Genomic DNA, 23,226 nt, shown 5'->3' with positions numbered 1-23,226 from the left:
AATAGTTGGTGAAGCAAGAGTGCAACAATGAGTGGTTTTATGATTACCTGATAAAATCCCTATGATTATCGAGTGAACCAAAACGCCGATCCAATACCTACATGGCAACAATTCTTAATTTTTATTGAATATAACTTAAACTAGTTTTGGGCCTAGGGGGCCATCAATGCAATTGGGTCGACCCCCAATCTGACTTCTAACTATACTATTAAAAGAATATCTACTATCCACATGGCATTCAACTAGGCCCTCCACATAGGATATTTCCTATTATATCATGACCCGTGACCTGTTTCCTATTTTAACCCATGACCCATTTTCCATTTGTAAAATTTTGAAAAAAAATTATCATATGATACAAGTCTCAAACCCATTACTTTATGTTTCGAACTAAAGATGCTTACCAACTACACTTAAGTGGTCATTGTGTTAGATTTCTTGACTTAACATATATATAAATATGCTTTCTCTTCATGTATAATATAAATCTTTTGCTTCCTATTTAACTTATGAATGAGTATATAATTGTAAATTTACAATTTTTTTTCCTTACTTTTATTTTAACTCGAAAATGTCTTTTAAGTATATAATTTCTTTTATTTTCTTCCCCTAACCAATCTTATCATTATACATGTAAATCGGTAATATTATACATGGCTATAAACTTTTCCTTCACAATCAGACTATATTTGGCTAAAAAGTTTTGGAGGAAAAAAGACTTAATTTTTCTTTCCATTCACTTTCTTTTCTTTAAAAGAAAAAAATCTCAAGAGTGAAAAAATTTTTTTTTTCTTATCTTATATTTTTTAAACCCTTAAATAAAAAACTCAAAAATACCAATGTACTTCACCAACAACAGTTTAAAGGGTCAAACTTCAAGCCGGTTTATTGGGTGTGTTTGTCGCTTGTAACATCACAAAAAAAATTATTCTACAAAAACCAATCAAACTTGATCAAAATTTCCACACACTCTCAAATTTTAAACCAACTCTCATTGCTCATGTTTTTTTGTTGTTTAAAAACTGGAATCATCATCAAAGTCCGGAAAGAAATTTTTTTTTTCCGTAAGTCTCGCCAAAACACCGTTTCTAATTTATTTTTATTGTTGAATTGTTAACTTATCGTTGAACGTTATTTATGTAGGAGCATCCGATCCATTAAATTGGTCCGGCCCAATTGTTTATTTTTATTTATAAATAAGTTGTTAGGTCTTTTGTTTAGGTAGTTACTTGATAAATTATTAAAGATTGTAAGCTTTTAAGCTTGTTAATCGAATCATTCGTTTCGAATCGTTTGAATGAAATCATTGTGTTTTTGAGCCATTTGGTTACGCTTCCCGAAACTGCTTCAATTTTATTTTAATTTATTTTTGATGTTTTATTTTAATTTTTTGTAATATTTTATCTCCAAATCTATTAAGAATTTATTTTTAGTTATTACATATTGTTTGGTATTAATTTAATTTAAAAATAGTTAGTATTATCGAATTTTAAAATCAAAGCGGGAAAATTGGGACAAAGTAAGACGACACCCTGCTGTTTGGGGACAAACAAAAAGAAACTGATGGAAAAAGAAACTTATGTGACGCTAATGTGACATGCGAGATAAAATAGAGAAAATGGGATGAAACTTGCACAACCATGGAAATCTCCAGTGGTGTAACAAGGTATGATATGAACATGAAGTTTGAAAACACTAGTTGCCAATTGGAAAACCACTTGTTCCAAATGAACAAGCAAACCCAAAATTGTTTATTTTCTTAATGGTTTGTAATCCTAATATACATTCATCACGATTTGAACACTCCATCTTTTATATAAGACCATCCGTAGTGGTGGCCTTATTGTGGTGTTTTGAAGCATAATGGCTGGGAACACCACTCCCTAAGGCATTATGGGTGGCGTTTTGAGTGAGCCTTTTGGATAGTGTTATGTACATAACTTGCAATAGCCTGCGTTTTAGGAGAGTTGTGTGAGAGAGATAGAGAATGGAGGAATAAATAATGATTGTGGGAGAGTCATAGGCATTTTCCCACTACACGTGTTTTTTGCAAAACTTTGAAATGCTGACTAACCGCCACATGACGTAAAATGTCTAGGTTACCTAGTTTTAACTACGCATGGTCGGTAAACACACTTTACCACCACATGACGTCTATGAGAACTCAAAAGGGCTTATGTGATATTCTTTCTTGTACCATTATGTAAAACCCATATTTATAATGTAGAATGGAGTTTCTTAGTTTTCTCGTGAGTAATAAGTTATCTTATTACACAGTCCCTATTTTCTTATATATTTATAATATATGTTTGGTGATATAATATGCCCAGGGTTTTACAATAAAAGGGTAAGTACCCTATTATTGTGCCTACAAGATGCACTTGCTGAGCATCTATGAGAATATCCTTTTCCAAATGCTCTCTTTCTTTCACACCTATATATCAATATGTAAAGGCCAAGGCATGATTTTAAGTTTAGTTTCTAAAGTTAATTAGTCGGATGCTCTATGTGGTTTACACAAGATTAGAATAACAAATCATATTTAGATTAAGAAAATGATTAAGCGATTTTACTATAATAATAGAAAAACTTGGTTATTATTTAATGAAGTTTTTCCCTTTATAAACTGATGAAGTGTTATATAAGTCTCTTATATAATTTTCTTAATACATTCATGATAGAAATCCAAAGTATGGCATCCAAAAGGATAGAGTTGTCCTAGCAATAGGTATATATAATATAGTACAGATAAGATTGAAAAAGAAAAATTGGTTGTTTAAAACTCGTCAGAAAATCAACGGACCTCACTCTACCACCACCCGTCGGCTGAGAGTTGCTAAACAACTGATCAACAAAATTATCATGAGGCTATGTGTTCTTGCTAACTAGAGACGGCTAGTTAACATGCCTAGATGAGTAGGTGGCATGAAAACGCCTTGTGTGTTATACCACAACACACGATTTGAATAGGAATATATATACATAGTAAGTAATTTTCTTGTAGTTTATTAAATTTTTTATGTAAAACTTGTAACCAGTTTTAACTATTTTCTAAAATTTTAAACTGATAGATATATAAACGCTATTCTTTCAAATTTATTAAAAAAAAGTTGGACCCAAAAAATTAGGTTGAATATGAGGAGGCAATGTTTTTTTACAACAAATTTATTTTCACCTGACCTTACACTTACAATGATGTTAACCTATCACTTCTATTCAAATTGCAAACAACATACTGGTACCACCACACCACTAAAACAAATACCGTGATTAATGAGCAACGCAACTTTTTTTTTTTGTCAAATTCACATTCCGGTTATATAACAAGCATACAAAACTTAAATACCACATTTTGGCGTTAAACAAAAAAGTATTTAAATATAAATACTTTTATTCATTAGAAACCAACCATAACTACACATTGATGCAATGTCTCATTCTCCAACTCAATAAAACAAAGCACACATGATATTGCCCATTTTGAGTTCATACCATTTCATACACAACATGACTCCTATAAATAGACACACAAAACACACCTTCATCACACACATTAAACATTAAACATAGACATGAAGATGCAATCAGACAATCCTTTGTTGTTGATCAAGCTTTTAACCCTGCATTCTCTACTTGCACTATCTGTTGCACAAGATTTTGATTTCTTCTACTTCGTTCAACAGGTACTTCATTTCAATTTTAATCAAGATCACACACGACAACATAGGGTTCAATTAACTTAATGTTTTTTTATATATATTTTATTATTTTTTTATAGTGGCCAGGATCATATTGTGACACGAAACAAGGTTGTTGCTACCCAAGTACCGGAAAACCTGCATCGGATTTTGGAATTCATGGGCTTTGGCCTAACAGAAACGATGGTTCATATCCCTCGAACTGTGACTCTAGCAACCCTTTCGATGCCTCCAAGGTGTTTATTTTGCTTCATTCGTTATATTTCTAAATACATGCTTGGGTCCTATAAGTTCAATTAACTTTTAACTGTTAAAAATGTTTTTTATTTTATTTTATAGATTTCAGACCTTACAAGTCACATGCAACACAATGGCCAACATTATCGTGCCCAAGCAACAACGGGTTAACATTCTGGGGGTCATGAGTGGGACAAACATGGGACTTAACCAACATGATTATTTTGCAACCACGCTTAGCCTCAAGAACGAACTCAATCTACTCCAAGCTCTCAAAAGGGCGGGTACGCGATTCTTTCAAAATTCATATGCGAAATAATAATTTCGGTATTTTAGTGATCAAGCTATATATAATATTATAATATTGTCATGTTTGATGGGAATGTATGATGATTGTAGGGATTCAACCAAATGGACAAAAGTATAGTCTTAGTAGCATAAAAACCGCAATCAAACAAGCTAGTGGCTACACTCCATGGGTTGAGTGCAATAATGATTCGTCTAGTAATAGTCAGTTGTACCTAATCTACTTGTGTGTGGATTCATTGGCTTCAGGGTTCATTGAATGTCCTGTCTTTCCAAAGGGAAGCTGCGGTCCCTCCATCGAGTTTCCTTCATTCTAATTTTCATGTTTCAGTTCCCTTAATCTACATATTTGCATGCTTGTTTTGTTATATATAATTTTATGATGAATTTGTACACGTTTTTAGTTGTTTTTCATTTTGTAATGTATTTTTAACTTCATGTTAATTGAACGGCATTTGCAACTTTATTTCCTTGGATATGTTTAATCTTTGTATGTTTGGCATTGACTTTTAGGAATTAGGAGATTAAAAAATTTTTAAATCTAGTTAATGAAAAACCATCCTTTTAACTGCTAATAATATACTTTTAAATCCACCTAGGCCGCCTAGGTGCCTACTATGAGATTTCAAACCTAGACCTAAAAAAAAGATTATTCAGATGACAATTATACATGGATGACAATAAAACCTGAAACCGATGGGAAAGCCCGAAATCCAACATAATTGGGACGGGTTTGGGATTTGCAAAATACCGATTACCCAACAAACATTGACTCATTTACCAATTATATACCTGATGTACTCGACATAACTTTTTCTATATTTATATATAGTATACTCAAATATTTTAAATATATTATTTATTGAAACTTGTTTATGACAATTATTTAAGATATTTTATTTTTATGGTAATCATTATTTGTAATCGATTAGTTATATTTTGTCAAACCGATAGAAACCCGACTGGTTTTGGGTTTGGGATAATGGGTATTTTGACAAAACCCGATTAGAAACCCAAAACCCGATGGGAAAACCCGAAACCCGACAGATAATTACACGATTAAAACCTGACGGGTTTTGGAAGGGTTTGGAACAAGCTTTTATAATTGGGTATGAGTTTGGGAATACCTAAACCTGACCCTTGCCATCCGTACAATTATAGCATAAATTCGAAAAAAATATATATGTTTCAAACAAAATAAATTTATGTGTATGGTGGTGAATCTAACTAGTTGACTGACACATTTAAATCGTTTTTATTTTCTTTGGTTGTTTACAAAGTGAAGACCATAATTGAAAAATGGCTCAAAAGTTTGAAAATTAATTCAACAAGAAAAAGTTTGAAAAATGGCCACTTTGGACACATACCTAAAGACTCTCAAGTGGTCCTTATGTTTCTTGTTTTTGGTTTTTTCATTAATTGTTTTCAAATTGAAAACCGGAATCGAAAAAGGGCTCAAAAGCTTGAAAACTAATTTGTCAATTCGCTGCAACCTATAAATCAACTTCATGAGAATAGACGAAAAGAATAAAAGGACTACTACGAAAATGTTGAAATAAGACTTTGCTTTTTCATTGAGTTACAGTTCAAGTCTCGCGATCGACAAAGTGTAATTTAGAGTAGATTTAGTGAGTATGTGAGTTACTGTAAAAAAAAGACTCAAAGGTTAGGAGAACACTAATTATAATACCAATTAAAGTCGAATTAACCTTTAATAGATGAATCATAGCGGAAGTGGTAAAAGTTAATAATAGCTCCATTCAAAAAAATATTTGATTTGATTATAGCTTATAATAAATCTTAACTAATATATTATAGTAGAACTCTCTTTGAAGCGGGAAAGAAACCGACACGTTAAAAATATTAAAAATGCTTTCATAAGAAGAGCAAGCAACTTAAAAATAAAATAATGAAAACTTAAACATCCATAAAACTATATGATTGAAAACACAGGCGGCCACAGATTACTCATAATGAGTACGCACATAAAACATTACTCCTAATGAGTGCTACATGTTTTTTTTCGCTCTTCTCGTGAGATCTATTTGTCCTTGATCTCGCCCTTAAAATTTAATTTTTTAAAGTTTTAACTAACTAATAAATAAAAATTCTAACTTGCGTAAGCATAAAGTTTGAAACAGGAGTTCCCAATTGGTAAATAGTACTCCAAATGAACAAGCAAACTGAAGAATGCTTATTTGCTATTTTTAAATTTATAATTTACAAATATAAGCATAACCTATTAATTTCTTATATCTATTAGTTCATATAATATCCAGTTCACGAATGTTTTATAAAAGAAACTGGTCTCCCGATATACTCGGCGAATAAAGATAATCAGGTGGGTTATTGGCCCGTCAATGATCCAAATGGTCGTTAATAGTAACCAAGTTTCAAAAGTGTTCCGATTAGGTCGCTCGTGCAAATTTTCCCAAATCGGGTCACTAAATCTTCAAATTGAGCCTCACCGATTTTGTGTGGGTTAAGAAACCAATGGTGGATAAGACGTGGAGGGCCGGGATTGCAGTATATGTAATTATGTAGTTAAATTTAAAAAATTAAAAACACTTTAATTGTATTAAAAAAATAAAAATAAAATCCAAGTCACCACTCAACGTTAACATAAAAAAAGATAAAAAGATTTTCTATGTGAAACAAAAAAGAAAAATGCTAAAAAAAATATGTTAAAACCATTAATTTAATAAAATATAAAAATTGAGTAGCTTAATTGAAACATTTTTTAAACTTGAGTTACCTAATTAAAACACTTTTAAAACTTAATTATTGCTATATGAAATTACCCCAAAATTAAAAAAATCACTTAAACCAACACTGGAATATTTGGTATTAAACTCAATTAGGGATGGCAAAAAAACCCAAACCCGATGGGGAAAACCGAAACCCGCCCCGAACGGGGCGGGTTCGGGGACACTTAATCGGGGACGGGTCCGGGTTCGGGTTTTCCCCGTTTAAGTTAATCGGGTTCGGGGCGGGTATGGTATAGCCTGTACCCGCCCCGTATACCCGCCCCGTATACCCGTTTAAAACCCGTTTAATTAAATATAATTTTTATATTTATATATAATATATTATTTATTAAATATAATTTTTATATTCGGGTATGACTTATTATTTACATTAATTTAACTTTATTCATTAATTGTATTAACTTTATTTATATATTAGGTGTCACAACGGAGCTTGATTTGTATCTACAAGAGAAAGTTTGGATAAAAGAAACTGAGATTGACCTTTTAGCTTGGTGGAAAACAAATGGTGTCAAGTACCCAAGGTTGCAAAAGATTGCTCGAGATATATTGGCGATTCCAATATCTACCGTTGCTTCCGAGTCCGCTTTTAGTACAAGTGGTAGATTGGTAAGTCCACATCGTAGCCGTCTTCATCCAAAAACATTGGAAGCGTTAATGTGCGCCCAAAGTTGGTTGTTGAATGAAATCAAAGGTAAACAAACATTTTATTTTTTATTTTTAACTTAGCTACTATATAAACTTTTGACTTATGTGATATGAATATAGCAACTTGTTCAGAAGAATCCGAGGCATATTGCCAAACTATTGAATATGATTGTGACGATGGTATTGAGGTAATACATATATATATGGTTTATCGTTTACATTTTAATATGGTTTAACATTGATTCTTATATAGTTTCCAATTAATATGTTAATGTTTGATTATCATAGCAATCCGGCGTGACAAGTGTTTGAATGGTTGAATGGGTGCGGTATGGACGTGTAAGAAGGATCAATCATGAAGTTAATTTCCGTTGTGATGGGAGAAATAAACATTTTTATGTATTAATAATGTCTTTTGTATGTGTAACGTGTTTGGATATTGAACTTTTTGTGTATTAATATTGTATTGTAATTTTGTATCATTTTCTTACAATCGGGTTTTAAACGGTGAACCCGACGGTTAAATGGGGATCCCCACGGGGAATTTAGCCCGTTTAAAAACCATTTATGCTAGACGGGTTCCCCGAATACCCGCGGTTTTCCCCGAATCCCCGATGGGGATTCCCCGTTTAGTCCCCGCGGGTTTTTAGACGGTTTTGGTAATGAGTTTTATAAACCGGGGCGGGTATGGGATTGGCATTCCCCGCCCCGAAACCGCCCCGTTGCCATCCCTAAACTCAATCTAATGTGGGTTTCATACTGACACTGCATTCTTGAGTTTTTTATTTAAAGGTTTAGAAAAGAAAAGATAAGAAAATTTTTCTTGTTTCATTCTTGAGTTTTTTTATTAAAAGAAAAGAAAGAGAATGGAAAGAAAAGTTATGCCTTTTTTCCTCCACAACTTTCCTGCCAAATATGGCCGGATTGTGAAGGAAAAATTCATTTATTACTAATTTACTAATCTTTTCCTTCCTATTTAACTCAAGAATGAGAGCATAATTGTAAAGTTACAATTTTTTTTCTTATCTTTTCCTTCTTATCTAACTCAAGAATGTAATTAACACTTTCATTTCTTTTATTTTATTTTAACTTGAGAATTTCTTTTAAGTATATAATTTTATTTCTTTTCTTTTCTTCCCTTATCCAATCTTATCATTTCTTTTCATTGTATTTTAAACCCGAGAATGCAGTGTGAGAGAGTGAGGGTGGTCTCCAGATATACTCGAGGAATAAAGATGACTAGATGGATTAGTGATACGTCAGTGGTCCAAATAGTTGTTAGAAAGTCACTTGAACCAACACTGGAATATTTGGTATCAAACTCTGCCCTTGGTTAATAAAATAAAGAGATTGTGTCCCAATTATTGTACCTACAAAAATGCATCAGCCGAGCATTTTTGGAATATCCTTTCAAATGCTCTCTTTCTTTCACACATGTACGTCAATGCATGAGACTTATTTTTAGTTTAGTTTTATTTTACAACTTATTACTTAGTGTATGAGTAGTTGAGAACTTGATCTTGAAACAATTACAAATGATTGTGTACATATGGCCATATAGGCATACATGTTAGGTTGAATGTGTATCGTGGTGTGCGTTGAAAACTTTTCATGGGGTCGGATTTTTAAGAGAGACAACTGTCTGTCGCTAAGTAGAATTTTTCGAATTCAAATTGGGTCAAGCTAGGCCATGCAATAAAAAGAATGATACCAAATTCCGTCCAGCTTTTATATATATTGTGACTCAAACGGTAGGTTATAAAGTACCAATTATGAACTTTATGATAATTCTGAGGTCTCAGTTTTAAAACCGGTTTTAAAACCTGACTCTATAAGGGTTTCCGATAATTCAACATTGTTGAGTTGATGATGCTTGGATGAGTCGGGCATGTGGTCCAAGAGTCAGTATCAACACATTAAATAAGAGTTAAATGCTCGTTGACAACTACAATAGTTATTTTGTTAAAAACAATTCTTTGATCTGTTGAAACCCATAAACCAATTCACATTCACATTCACATTCACATTCACATTCACATTCACATTCACATTCCCATTATATAATAACCAATACATAACTTACAAAACTTAAATACCATTTTTAATATATAAATAACTTAAATACTTATATTTAAATATTATAAATATATCATCATTAGAAACGAGCAATAATTAAATGATAATGCACATTTTGAGTTCATACCTTTTCATACACAACATGACTCCTATAAATAACACACTAAACACACCTTCATCACACACACATTAAACATTAAACATAGACATGAAGATGCAATCAAGCAATCCTTTGTTGTTGATCAAGATTTTAATCATGCATTCCTTACTTGCACTATCGGTTGCACAAGATTTCGACTTCTTCTACTTTGTTCAACAGGTATTTTATTTCAATTTTAATCACGATAACAAGACTATACATGTCAACATAGGATTTGATTGATTTAATGTTATTTATTTATAGTGGCCAGGATCTTACTGTGACACGGCACAAGGTTGTTGCTACCCAAGTACTGGAAAACCTGCATCAGATTTTGGAATTCATGGACTTTGGCCTAACAGAAACGATGGTTCATATCCCTCGAATTGTGACTCTAGCAATCCATTCGATGCCTCCAAGGTGCTTATCATACGTCATTCTTTATATTTAATATGTGTTTTTCAGCCTTGTAGGTTTAATACAGGCAACATTTTCTGACCTGTCCCGATATACGAGTCGAAAATAAACTGGTTTGTGATTGGCTAACACGACACATTAACTTATTAATCATATTAACCCTAAAACGTCCAACTAAATAAAATGGTTAACATGTTTGCTCGTTTAAGGTTTTTTAGAAAATTTCCTATATAGATTTTTGAAATGAAAAATATTAACATTTAAAGTGTTTTAGTTTAATTTATTGGTTGATTAAACTTTTAGTAAGTCATTATGTGTATTACTAATATTTACAAAATTAGCATTATATGGGTCGACCAGAAACACAACATAGACATGACCACATTTTAAGTGTGCTTGACATGGACATTTAACCCATTAACACGCTTAATTAGGTTTAAGTACAATCCATGCATGATTGTTTTCGTTAAAATATTTTAACCCTTCTAAACGTTTTTTTTAATACAGATTTCGGACCTTACAAGCCACATGCAATCACAATGGCCGACACTATCGTGCCCTAGCAACAACGGGTTAACATTTTGGGGTCATGAGTGGGACAAACATGGAACTTGCTCAGAATCCGTACTTAATCAACATGATTATTTTGCTGCCACACTTAGCCTCAAGAACGAACTAAATCTACTCCAGGCTCTCAAAAGTGCGGGTATGTGATTCAGTGACTATTCATATATACAATGAGCATCTTCATTTTATTTTTTTTTTATTTTCCTCGACTTATAATGTCAAGTTTGATATGACGTTATGATTGTAGGGATCCAACCAAACGGGAAAAAGTATAGTCTTAGTAGCATAAAAACTGCAATTAAGCAAGCGAGTGGTTACACTCCATGGATCGAGTGTAACAATGACTCGTCCGGGAACAGTCAATTGTACCAAATCTACTTGTGTGTGGATTCATCAGCTTCGGGCTTCATTGAATGTCCGGTCTTTCCAAATGGAAGTTGTGGTTCCTCAATCGAGTTTCCTTCATTCTAACTTTCATGTTTCCGTCCCTCGTGTATGAACAAGTTGTTTGTTTTGCTTAAATTTAATTCTATGATGAAATTGTATGTGTTATTTTCTTATGTAGTTTTTTTTTCAAACATTATGTCATATATTTGAATAAAGTACATTTACAACTTATTTCCTTGGTCATGTTTATATTTGGGTTTGTTTGGCAATTGGCATACAACTTCTCTAGGAGATTTTTATAAGAGGTTTTGTTTAAATTTGAAAAATAATTAAAAAAAAATTAGATGACAAAGTTATAACTCAAATAGAAGTCAATTTGAGTTCAACCCATCAAGAATAACAAATCAAACACCGGCCAATACAATAACAAAATCAAAGCAAACATTAGAATTGAACAAGAACATAAATACAATTAGCTGGAAGGTACATGCAGGGACCTCCAAAGCTGATAACTGTATAGGAGACAACCCTACTACGGAGTGGTCCCTGCTAAATCGGCCTCCACAATCTCCACTACGTTGGTCACAGAGGGGACCAAAAGATATGTCGATAATGAGGTCTGGTCTAATAGCATTCCATCCTTTCAGATGTACGTAGAGAAGAACCTCCAATAGGTAAGGGATTCGAATCTCAGGGCTCTCTCTTGTAACAACCCAAAACCGGGTCGTGACCAATAGTTGGATTTAGATAAACCCATAACCTCTTTTATGACAATCACAACGAAAGTAGGGTTTAGGGTTTAGTATTTGAAAACAAACGTACAACAAACTTGAATAAAGCTATGTTTATCAGACTTCCATATGTCAAACACTACTTGTGCCAAAGAGCCACCTGATGCCTTGTATAAAATGGAAGGCAAAGAGAGGTTTTAGTCTCTACGTGGCTCACATAATTGTGATTCATCTTTCATGCATCTTCATAAAATAGTGATTCATCACTAAAGAAACGTGGCATGCTCTCATTATTTAACATTTCACAATACCTTTCCCAAGCTAATTTAAATTGCCAATCATAAGTTTCAAAATTTAAATAAAACAAATAACCGTTTAAATTCATATAATTTAATTTTAATTTTTTTTTACTAAAAGTAGGTATCACTCTCTCATACTTCTAATTGATTCTCACGTCAAAGGCTGGTTACAGGAAGCTCTCCTTCGTATAGTGAGTCTAACGGCGCTGATTGTTTTACAGGTTTAAATCATTCGCTCGAATTCATGGCTCTCGGATTCACCTCATCATGTGGGAATACAAATTTAGACAATGGTTTAGATCAGCGTCGGGAAAGGGTAGGTGGCTTCGAATGATGGGTCAATATAGATTATGAGCAAACTAAGTTCGAGTTAAAACACGTTGTTTTAAAAAAGAAAAAAAAGTAATAATTTGGTTCGGATTTAAAAGAGTTGTCACCAAAGTTGAGTCAATTTAAACTGGTCGTTCTAGAAAAAAGATACTAGGATAGTCCAAAGTATAGTAAAATAAATAATAGTTAAACATATAAATTAAATTACAACTATAATGTAAATATAGAGAACGACATTTGGATAGATGTTTAAATAAAAAAAATCCAGTATTTTGATTAATAACTAAATAATCTTTTCATAAAATTTTTTTCTTATATAAAAAGAGTATAAATTAAATACTTACAATGGCATTAATCATTGTAATAAGTAACTCATTAATCAAACAATGCATAAGGCATTCTTCATTTTACTTGTTCACAAAAACAAAAAATAGAAGATATTCTTCATTTTGATTTCTTCATACTACATACAAACAATATACCCCTATGTAAATAGACACCCTCATCACTCACACTACACATAGACATGATGAGGACACAATCCAACAATCTTATGCTATTGATCAAGCTTTTAACCTTGCATTCGCTACTTGTACTCTCTACTTCACAACAATTTGATTTCTTCTACTTTGTTCAGCAGGTATTCATTTTAATTGTAATACCATGTAAGATAGTAAAATAGTGACTTGATATTATTCAATACGGTTCCATAAACTGTATAGACATTGCAAGAAAACCTTAACTAACCTAGCCTGTATACTCTCACTAAGCATGGGTAAGCCGGACACCCTGCCGAGGTACTTTTTTTGTGGGCACAAATTATATATATTTTTAAGAATATAAACTTTTAAATTATTGGGCATCATATAAAAATTAAAACCTTAAAACTTATTGGGCCATCTTTTATAAAAAAAATATTAAAATCTCATACTTATTGGTTGGGCTCAATAAGAAAAATGATCCGTAAACCTTAAATAATAATACATAATAATAACAATGCATTATATTTGTTTATATAATTCGTTTGGGCCTTTTTTCGATTAACTATTACGGTCTTATGATATATCATTTTAATACTATGATTTTGTTATGTTTATTGCTTTAACGTTAATCATAATTTATATTTTTTATATATAATTCATTAGGGCCTTTTTTTCGGCTCGTATAAAGTAATTCTCAGGCCCAGCCATGCATTCCAATGTAAACCACCTCTATTTGAACTAAGAGTTACTGGTGGGGCCATTTCGGTTATGAAAAAAACCATGTAAATACAGGAGACTCGCGCAGTCACGCGACCACATAGGATTCATTGATTTGATTTGAATGGTGTCTTTTTTTTAGTGGCCAGGATCGTACTGTAACACGAAAGATGGTTGTTGCTACCCGATTAATGGAAAACCTACGTCGGAATTTGGCATCCATGGCCTTTGGCCTAGTTTAAAGGATGGTTCACGCCCCTCCTATTGTGACTCTAGCAACCCTTTTAATGCCTCCAAGGTGGATCTTTTACCATTTCCTATGACTAATTATTGGTTTAATATTTTGTGATTCTATATATTAACTTATGTACCAAATTAAATCAATTATTAAACACAAGGTTAGATCAATTTATTTATTTTATGTGATTTGTAAGACCACTTCTATTCACAACCAAACTTTTTATTAAAAAACTAATTTCTCTGTCTTTCACATACGCAATCCAACCAAACTCAAATTTCCACTCTCATTCACAACTCAACAAACCAAAATTTTTTTGTTGAATAAATATATATAACAAGAAGTTTATTGGAAAGAAAGAAGAGTTTCCGTCATATTAAGCATTTAAATAATCTTTCGAAACACTAAGATCGAAATAAAAATTTGATCCATAACCGAGAATAAGAAATTAAAAGAGATTAGAAGTGGAGATAGTGATAGAAATATGTCTAATACTCTTTAAAAAGAGAATTTGTTTTCTATAAATTTAGATTTCTTTTTCTTTTTTTTTTTTAGTGATATGCTTAAAAAGTTGGAATAGGGATCTAACTTAAAACGGTTATATGTTGGACATAAATAAATTATGGGTTTATCACTTTATTGCAACAAGGTTTGATTAAGGAGCTGCAAATAAATTATGGGTTTTTCACATATAAATCGTGGCAGTCACAACCGACTTGAAGTCGGCAGACCAACTAAGTTGGTGAGTGAAATTAAGTTTTCATTTTCTTTTTGTCTCCGTACATCCACCCGACCGATCAAAACCTCCTCAATGGGAGTAGTCTAATATGGAAGTATGCAACTTTGGTGTAATATATCAGTCCTTTTTCGTTAAAAAAATAATTTATCTTTTTATATATTACAGATTTCAAACCTCATATCCCAAATGAAGTCAGAGGGGCCAACATTATCGTGCCCAAGCAATGACGGGCTAACATTCTGGAGTGACGAGTGGAACAAGCATGGGACATGCTCAGAATCCGTACTTGACCAACACCGTTATTTCATAACGGCTTTAAACATCAAAAACCGAGTAAATTTTCGCTTGGCTCTTGAGGAAGCCAGTATGATTTATAAAAATTTTGAAGCAATACAATGTTTTTTGTTTCTTTTGTTACAATGTTTATAATTTCATGTTTGATGTGAAACCATGCAGGGATTTATCCCAACGGGTCGGAGTATAGTTTGAGTAACATAAGGGACGCGCTTAAAAGGCCGAATGGTGTAACCCCGTGGATCGAGTGCAATAATGATGCATTGGGCAAGAATCAATTGTACCAAATCTATGTGTGTGTGAATAATGAATGGGATGCGGAATACATTGAATGTCCGGTCTTTCCAACCGAGAGTTGTGGTTCCTCTATCAAGTTTCCTTTGTTCTAACTTGAATGTTTCGGTTCCTTGATGTATGGACTTGTTTGATCTCAGTGTTTCGATTTCTTGATGTATGTATGTATGTATGTATGTATGTATGTAAGAGCCTAGTATAATATTATAGCTTTTTAGGAAAGAAAAGAACAAAGCTTATTAGTTTGGTCAAGTGACAAAGTTATAGCTCAAATAAAAGTCAATTTAGTTTCTAACGGATCAAGAATATCAAATCAAACACCCATCATCTTTTATCTTCTATATTTAATAAATAAAAATAACGGTGGACACGTGTTAGTTTTGTAGGCCGCTAAAAAGTTGGTTTTCCCGCGTCCCTCCCCAATTAAAATAATGGGCGTCACATGCCAATTCTTGTAAAGTCTAGATTTTGATTTTGATTTCGATTTCTTCTCTCTTTTATTAAAATAATAATGAGTTTCTTTAAACTGGTAAATGATATAATTACACTATTTTTTTTCATAAAAAAACGTCTTTAAGAAATATATGATATGTTAATTAAACGTAAATATTTTTACAGAACATTTATATATATAACCTAGTTATTATATTATCAAAACAACCAAAAGAAAGAATTCCTTTGCATTTGACAAAGTTTGTACATAGAATAATACAAAAACCACTTGGAACTAGAATTGAACAAATTGAACCTTGATTTGATTCATTCCAATTACATCACTCGGCTTCATCATGCTCGATCAATGCATTTGGACTTAGATATGGTAATCAATATGAGATGAATATGAGAACATGAATGTATGATCTTTTGATCGAAATAGGAATTTCCTTTCCCTAAAATCAACTTAGAACGTAGATCACTATAAACGAACACGTGGGTGGAACTGGAGCCATATGTATCGATGTCAACGGTCCAAACCAATAGCCAGGACCAATAGCCAGACCAAGTATTTTTATTATTATTACATGATTTTTATTTTGAAAACAAGATATTTGATTTATTATTACATGATTTTAATTGGACTCAGATGGGTTTGAAAGACTTGTCAATATGAGTTCTGGGATTCGGGTCAAAACATACGATTTAACAAAGTAACAGCATGATTCGGGTCAAGACGAGTTATCGCCATTCACCACTATGGAGCGGTTTTAGAAAAAGAAATATCGAAATTGGTAAACAAATTTTGTAATAGTTGTTCGTTTTGAACCATTAGCTAACTTAAATTGATCCTTTTGACTCAATTCAGAATATCCAAAAAAAGTCATATATGGTAATATGACTAAGTTGAAACAAATGTCATAGATGATCCAAAATATAAAATGTATAAGTATAAAATATAGAGAATGATATTTTGGACTGATTGAAAGATGATTTGTCATATTTAACTAAAATAAAAACCAGCATTTTGATTGAGTTTGTCATCTTAATCACATATCATTCAAAACTCACTATCTTTTTTAATAAATTATTTCTAATTTCTAACAAAATATATTTTGCAGTGTTTGAAACTATCCATATTATCGAGTGAACCTTCCTAACAAAGGATGTCAACCATCTATACTGATTTAGACACTCAATGTCTGACTCACTTAAGAACACTATCATGTAGGAAAACCTACCACTATAGAAAAACCCTTTACGTCAGATTTTAAAGAGAACATAATATCTTATTAAGTTTTAGCCGTCACCCATGTTATGAAACAAGAAGATGAAGGGCAAAGTATATGAAAGGATTAGAAACTAAAACCAATGAACTTATTAATTATTAATTATAGTAATAAATAACACATTAATTCTTTCCTTCTAATAATATAATGTATACGATATTCTTTATTTTAAGTTCATACCTTTGCATACAAACAATATATCCCTCCTATAAATACACACACTAAATACATTCTAATCACATACAATACACATAATGAGGAAGCAATCCAACAACATTTTGCTTTTGATCAAGTTTTTAAGCTTGCATTACCTACTTGTACTCTCCGCTGCCCAAGATTTTGATTTCTTCTACTTCGTACAACAGGTATTTATTCAATTCTATTGATGATCGGGCCATACCAAGAACCGGCTACATGACAATTACCAGTTGGACCAAGAAGCAACCGCTTTGATTTAATGATTCTTCTCATTTTTTATTTTTCTATTGCTTTGGTAGTGGCCTGGATCGTACTGTGACACAAACCAAGGTTGTTGCTACCCAGGTACCGGAAAACCTGCATCGGATTTTGGAATTCATGGACTTTGGCCTAATCGAAATGATGGTTCATATCCCTCCAATTGTGACTCTAGCAACCCTTTCGATGCCTCCAAGGTGGATCTTTTACCATTTCTGTGATTAATTATTGGTTTAATATTTTTGTCTTTTTATATATTCATATATGTATCAAAATTAAATCAATTAATAAATGTACCAAGTTGTCATTCAAAAAGTAAATATTAAATAAGTGTAACAAGTTAAATCAATTTATATTTTTTATATTCATTACAGATTTCGGACCTTATGAGCCAAATGAAGTCGGAATGGCCAACATTATCATGCCCAAGCAACGACGGGCTAAAGTTTTGGGGTCATGAGTGGGACAAACACGGGACATGCTCAGAATCCGTACTTGATCAACACAGTTATTTCTCAACCGCTCTTGGCCTTAAAACCAACATAAATCTCCTCCAAGCTCTCGAGAATGCGGGTATGACTTATCAAAACATTTTTATTTTATTATTATTTTTTTAATTTTTTTGTTTCAATGTTTATAATGTTACGTTTCGTGTTAAACCATGATATAGGGATTCATCCAGATGGATCAGAGTATAGTTTGACTAGCATAAAGGATGCAATTAAAGAGGCGAGTGGCTACACTCCGTGGATCCAGTGCAATACTGACTCGTCGGGTAATAGTCAACTGTACCAAGTCTATTTGTGCGTGGATTCATCAGGTTCGAGCTTTGTTGAATGCCCGGTCTTTCCACACGGGAGTTGTGGGGCCTCCATCGAGTTTCCTTCGTTCTAACTTGAATGTTTTGGTTCTTGTATGAAACAAACATTTCGTGTTTAGTTCAAGTTAATTAATATCTATTGATTTGTTGTGTGTGTGTGGGGTATATTTTGGCCGTTTGGTAATTGGTCTAGGCTTATTGAGCCTGTTGGCGTGTGTGATATAGTTGGGCCTAGTATAGTATCCGGTTGCAAACTATATATATATTCTTAAGTTGTATTAGCTTCAAGAAGTGGATTATTCTAAATTTATAATAAGATAAATAAACTATTCATCACTCTTAGTAATTTTTAATTTTTTTGAACGCGATTTTTTTAATTGTTGACGTGTATAGAACTCGAACCCAAGGTATCCCTCTTTCAAACCTAGGTGTTCATAAATGTCATATCAAGTTTTTTATAATAATAATAATAATAAACTCGTAGTTAAGTGAAAGAGCATACATTGAGCATTTGGGTATCCAACCTGGGGCAGAGCTATGAAGGGTTGTTCATGACTCGATTCAGGGTGGGTTCGAGCTCGAAATCAAACGAAGCAGTTCGGTTTGGCTCGAGCTTGAAGTTTGAAGTTAAATGAGCCTAAGATCGAGCCAACGAGCCGAGCCATGATCAAGCTGAACTTGGGTCGAGATCGCCTTGGTTACAAAAATGAGCTAGCTCGACTCCAGCCATTTCAAATAAGGTTTTTTGGTTAGTTTTATTCGAACTTTTATCGAGCGAGTCATGAGCCATAGCTTTTTGAACAACTCAAGAGATACGTAACAGTGACTGGGGTTAACCGTGACACATTTTCCTAGTTTCTGAAGTCACTTATTATTTATTTTTTGACTTGATTTAACTTATGCATTTTACTACCAAGAAATGAGAATTAGAGTTTGTTTGACTTGTAACTCAAGTTGAAGACATGAGAACACCGAAATTCAATGAATCCGCTGGAAAAAATTTCTGGTTTTGTCACGGGTTAGCGGTTGAAACCTACGGACCTTTTAAGGATCCAATCCGGGTCATAATTAATGTTAACAAGCTAATTGTTATAAGGATCCATTGCCAAATATTTTTCAATGATTGCTTTTTTGAGTTGGCCTTCAATATTTTTTTGTAATATTCTACATAAATCTCAATGCTTTAAAAACCGGTATTTTACTCGAACCGGATTCGGTTGAAAAATGATACAACCGGTTGAACCAGAATGTATTGGAAGATTTAACCGGGTTGAATGCTTTGCACTGTAATTCTATACCGAGCTCAAATTTTCAACCTTTTCAAAACCAAGCTGAGCCCGAGCTTGCTAGCTCGGTTTTGCTAGGGATGAGATGAGTACTGTACCGGTACCGATCGAAAATCGCCAATTTTTTGTATCAGTACCGAAATGTTCGGTACCGGTATTTCATGCAAAATTCGAGTAATACCGCCGTACCAAACTGTCCCAGTACCAAAAACTCAAAACTTAGTACCGATTTAGTACCGATGGTGGGCACCAAAAATGCTCTATCCCTTTTGGCATGTGAATATCTACCTCTACATTGAAAAAAAAACGTGGAATATGAGTTTTGTGAGGAGAATCTTATGAGATGGGAGGTCATTTGTTGGTCTAAATTGGAACACTGACAATGCTCAGAATACTGTAATGATGTAACGCATCAATGCAATGGTTTTGTCCACCATGTAAATCACTTTAAAGCTTTATTAACCTATCTTGTTCAGAGGCAGTTTTTTTTTTTTTTTTTTTAGAATAGCAAATTTCATAAACCACAAACTAGCAAGAAGCTAGAACACAAACAACAAATTAAGGTTACAACTCAAATTTACATCAATCTTTTCAAAGCAAATTTTTAAAGGATGACCGATTTTTAATCCAAAGAAAACCCGTAGATTTGATGTCCTCCATCGTTTTGGAGATGCTAGCCGTCTTGTTTTGAAAAATCACCTCGTTTCGGGTCTTCCATATACACCAACACGCTGTGAGAATTACACTGTAAAGCACCTTATTTTTCTTGAGCCCCAACTTACTGTATTGCTGAATGGTAAGTAAATCCCGGACCGAGAAGACGAAAATCGGAGGAATATTACACCATTTACTAACAAATTGCCAAATTAACGTGGCAAAATAACACGAGGTGAGAAGGTGGTCACTAGTCTCCTCGTAATCACCACAAAGACGACAAGTCGATCCCACGTCGACATTTCTTTAAGCGAGAGCCGCACAAGTCGGAAGCCTATCCATTTTCGCCTTCCAAACAAGAATGTTGACCTTAATCGGAACCCAACTGTTCCACTTTATAGTAAATGGGACAGACATGTTGGATTTTTCGAAAAGAGATTGTTTCATGGCAGCAACAGTGAAAATACCCAATAAATCGTTAGCCCAAATCCAGCGGTCCGGGGCATTATTAACAATAACCGACTGCAACATATATAAACATGCCGACAGCTCGTTGGTCTCAGTTTGATTCAGGCTCGAACGTTTCCACATCCATTTCCAAACTATATTCCCATCAACTACCTCAAAACAAGATTGTACTAAACACACTTTATCCTTTACGATCGAAAACAGATTTGGAAAAACTTCTCTTAAAGGGACGGGAGCGAGCCAGGGGTCTATCCAAAATCTAGTTTTATCACCCATACCCAACACTCCTTAATGAGACCGGTTAAATTGAGGTTGGAAAAAGCAAGTTGATTTTTCATTTTTGCAATTGTGTTCCATGTACCTGGCAGTTTGCTTGAGTGCGGTAATATAGGCCACGACCTATTGGAAGAGTGTAACGAATTGACCACCTTTCTCCATAACGCACGCGGTTCGGTCTTGAATCTCCACCACCATTTGGTGAGGAGAGCAATATTAGCGTCTCTAAGCGGGGTAAGACCTAAACCGCCCGCCTTTTTTGGAGTAGTAACTCGATTCCAACTAACCTAACAAATTTTATTTTTATCTTCGCTCCCTCCCCAAAAGAATCTTCTTCTTTTCGCTTCTAATTAATCAATTATCTTACACGGGGCTTTGAAGAGAGAAAAGAAATATGTGGGGAGAGTTTCCATAACTGACTTAAGAAGTGTTAATCTTCCTCCAATTGATAAAACAGAAGCTTTCCAAAGAGAAAGCCTTTTATCAAAAGCTTCAAGAACCAAATTCCAATTGCAAATTCGATTCATATTGGCACCGATGAGGATACCAAGATATTTACAGGGGAGGGTACCGGGGTTGCATCCAATCAACTTAGCAAAATCCGAAACCTCGTCCGCGTTCACCTTAATACCCAAAAGATTAGTTTTTGAGTAGTTTATTTGAAGGTCGGAAACTAAGTGGAAACATCTTAACAGGCGAGCCATGTTTAAAACATTAATCTTCGACCACTCCCCCACAAGAATGGCGTCATCCGCATAAAGGAGATGAGTAACTGAGGGCCCATTGTTCGGTAAAGATACGCCGCGAAAGATACCCAAGTCATTTGCTTTCTTTACCTTGCACGAAAAAGCTTCCATCCCGATTATGAAGAGAAAAGGCGAGAGGGGGTCGCCTTGTCTCACACCTCTTTGAAATTGGAATTCAAAAGAGGGGGAACCATTAACAAGAACCGAGGATCTGGCCGACGCTAGAATGCTTCTAATCCAGCCCCGCCATTTGACTGGAAAATTCATTTGCTCGTGGACAACATCTAAGAACGACCAATTGATATGATCGAAGGCCTTTTCGAAGTCAATCTTGAAGAGCATTAGTTTGGACTTCTTTTTTTAGCCCATGAAATGAGTTCATTAATGATAAGAGGGCCATCAATTATATTCCTCCCTTTTAGGAAGCCAGATTGTGTGTCTGAGATAATCGAACCAATCACTAATTTCAGCCTATTGGCGAGGACCATGGAAATAACTTTGCTTATGCAACCGATAAGGTTAATAGGTCTAAAATCTTAAAATCCGGTGGGGTCGTTGACTTTGGGGAAGAGCGAGATAAATGAGGAGGTGCACCCTTGAGAGATGGATTCGAAATCATAAAAAAATTGTAGCAGATTTATGAAATCCGTACCCAGCAAGTTCCAAAACTGTTTAATAAACCGAAAGTTAAAACCGGTGTGTGAATAAATATCTCTGTTAAAAACTTTAAATTGTTATAGTGGTTGGTTACTTATCCTTGTTGTTTACATGATAGTTTAAGGTTTACAAAATATTTTTAAATTGAAAGGGTATGGAAAAATTCTTAAAGTGTCTTCTTTTATGGAGATAGAATACGTTTATTTCCTCACAAATAAAGAGTTCTACAAATATCCCCTCCAAACACGTTGTCAACAAGGCATTTTTAACGCGAGACAACGTACTTGTAGGACCAATAAATAGGTGTCACACGTTATTAATACTCAAGGGGCGGCCTATTTCTTTAACAAAGTCATCGGGCCGACTTGTTTGGTTCAACAGCTCGATGGAACGACTTGTTTACAAGCTCGTAACAAACTTGTCTGGACGACATGTTTACAAACTCATCTGGTTGACAAATTTTATTCATGAAACTAGTATTGAACAACCTATTTGGGGCCAGCTGACGCTATATGATTGGAGGACAAATGCGTTAGTTGAGTAGAAAAAACGGCGTCGACGACGTGTTTGGGAGGGGCATAAACGGAATAAAAGAGACATTTTTAAAATTTTCAGTAAATTTGTCATAGTGATTGGTTACTTATCCTAGTTGTATACATGATAGTTTAAGGTAATTTACAAAATATTTTTAACTTGAAAGGGTACATTGTTATTTATAGCTTCATGGCATATTTGTGTCAGCATGGTTGTCTGCTGATAATTTTGTTTGTTA

General features: G+C 33.7%; 3 protein-coding genes and 1 pseudogene across 4 annotated transcripts; all 4 read left to right on the top strand.

Annotated features, from left to right (window-relative positions):
- The first annotated feature begins 3,488 nt into the window (after window positions 1-3,488).
- Window positions 3,489-4,714, top strand: LOC143626114 (extracellular ribonuclease LE-like; annotated as a pseudogene). Its single transcript, XR_013152373.1, has 4 exons — window positions 3,489-3,683; window positions 3,779-3,934; window positions 4,038-4,219; window positions 4,335-4,714. The product of XR_013152373.1 is annotated as an extracellular ribonuclease LE-like (transcript).
- Window positions 4,715-9,894: 5,180 nt separating this feature from the next.
- On the top strand, window positions 9,895-11,406 carry LOC143626112 (extracellular ribonuclease LE-like). The gene is made up of 4 exons (XM_077096277.1): window positions 9,895-10,052; window positions 10,137-10,292; window positions 10,797-10,995; window positions 11,104-11,406. The coding sequence occupies exons 1-4, from the start codon at window positions 9,942-9,944 to the stop codon at window positions 11,325-11,327; spliced, it is 690 nt and encodes a 229-aa protein (XP_076952392.1). The 5' UTR covers window positions 9,895-9,941; the 3' UTR covers window positions 11,328-11,406.
- Window positions 11,407-13,132: 1,726 nt separating this feature from the next.
- On the top strand, window positions 13,133-15,503 carry LOC143626115 (ribonuclease 1-like). Its single transcript, XM_077096279.1, has 4 exons — window positions 13,133-13,243; window positions 13,945-14,100; window positions 14,945-15,143; window positions 15,236-15,503. Exons 1-4 carry the CDS (start codon window positions 13,133-13,135, stop codon window positions 15,460-15,462), a joined length of 693 nt encoding a protein of 230 aa, XP_076952394.1. The 3' UTR covers window positions 15,463-15,503.
- A 1,762-nt stretch (window positions 15,504-17,265) lies between these two features.
- On the top strand, window positions 17,266-18,490 carry LOC143626113 (ribonuclease 1-like). The gene is made up of 4 exons (XM_077096278.1): window positions 17,266-17,456; window positions 17,589-17,744; window positions 17,922-18,120; window positions 18,218-18,490. Exons 1-4 carry the CDS (start codon window positions 17,346-17,348, stop codon window positions 18,439-18,441), a joined length of 690 nt encoding a protein of 229 aa, XP_076952393.1. The 5' UTR covers window positions 17,266-17,345; the 3' UTR covers window positions 18,442-18,490.
- The last annotated feature ends 4,736 nt before the right edge of the window (window positions 18,491-23,226 follow it).

Source organism: Bidens hawaiensis, unplaced genomic scaffold (assembly GCF_021521415.1).
Source record: "Bidens hawaiensis isolate Kalapana, Puna unplaced genomic scaffold, B.hawaiensis_p1.1 tig00004282_1, whole genome shotgun sequence".
Taxonomy (NCBI): Eukaryota; Viridiplantae; Streptophyta; class Magnoliopsida; order Asterales; family Asteraceae; genus Bidens; species Bidens hawaiensis.
The sequence above is the reverse complement of the archived record's forward strand: the minus strand, read 5'-3'. Positions and strand labels throughout refer to the sequence as shown.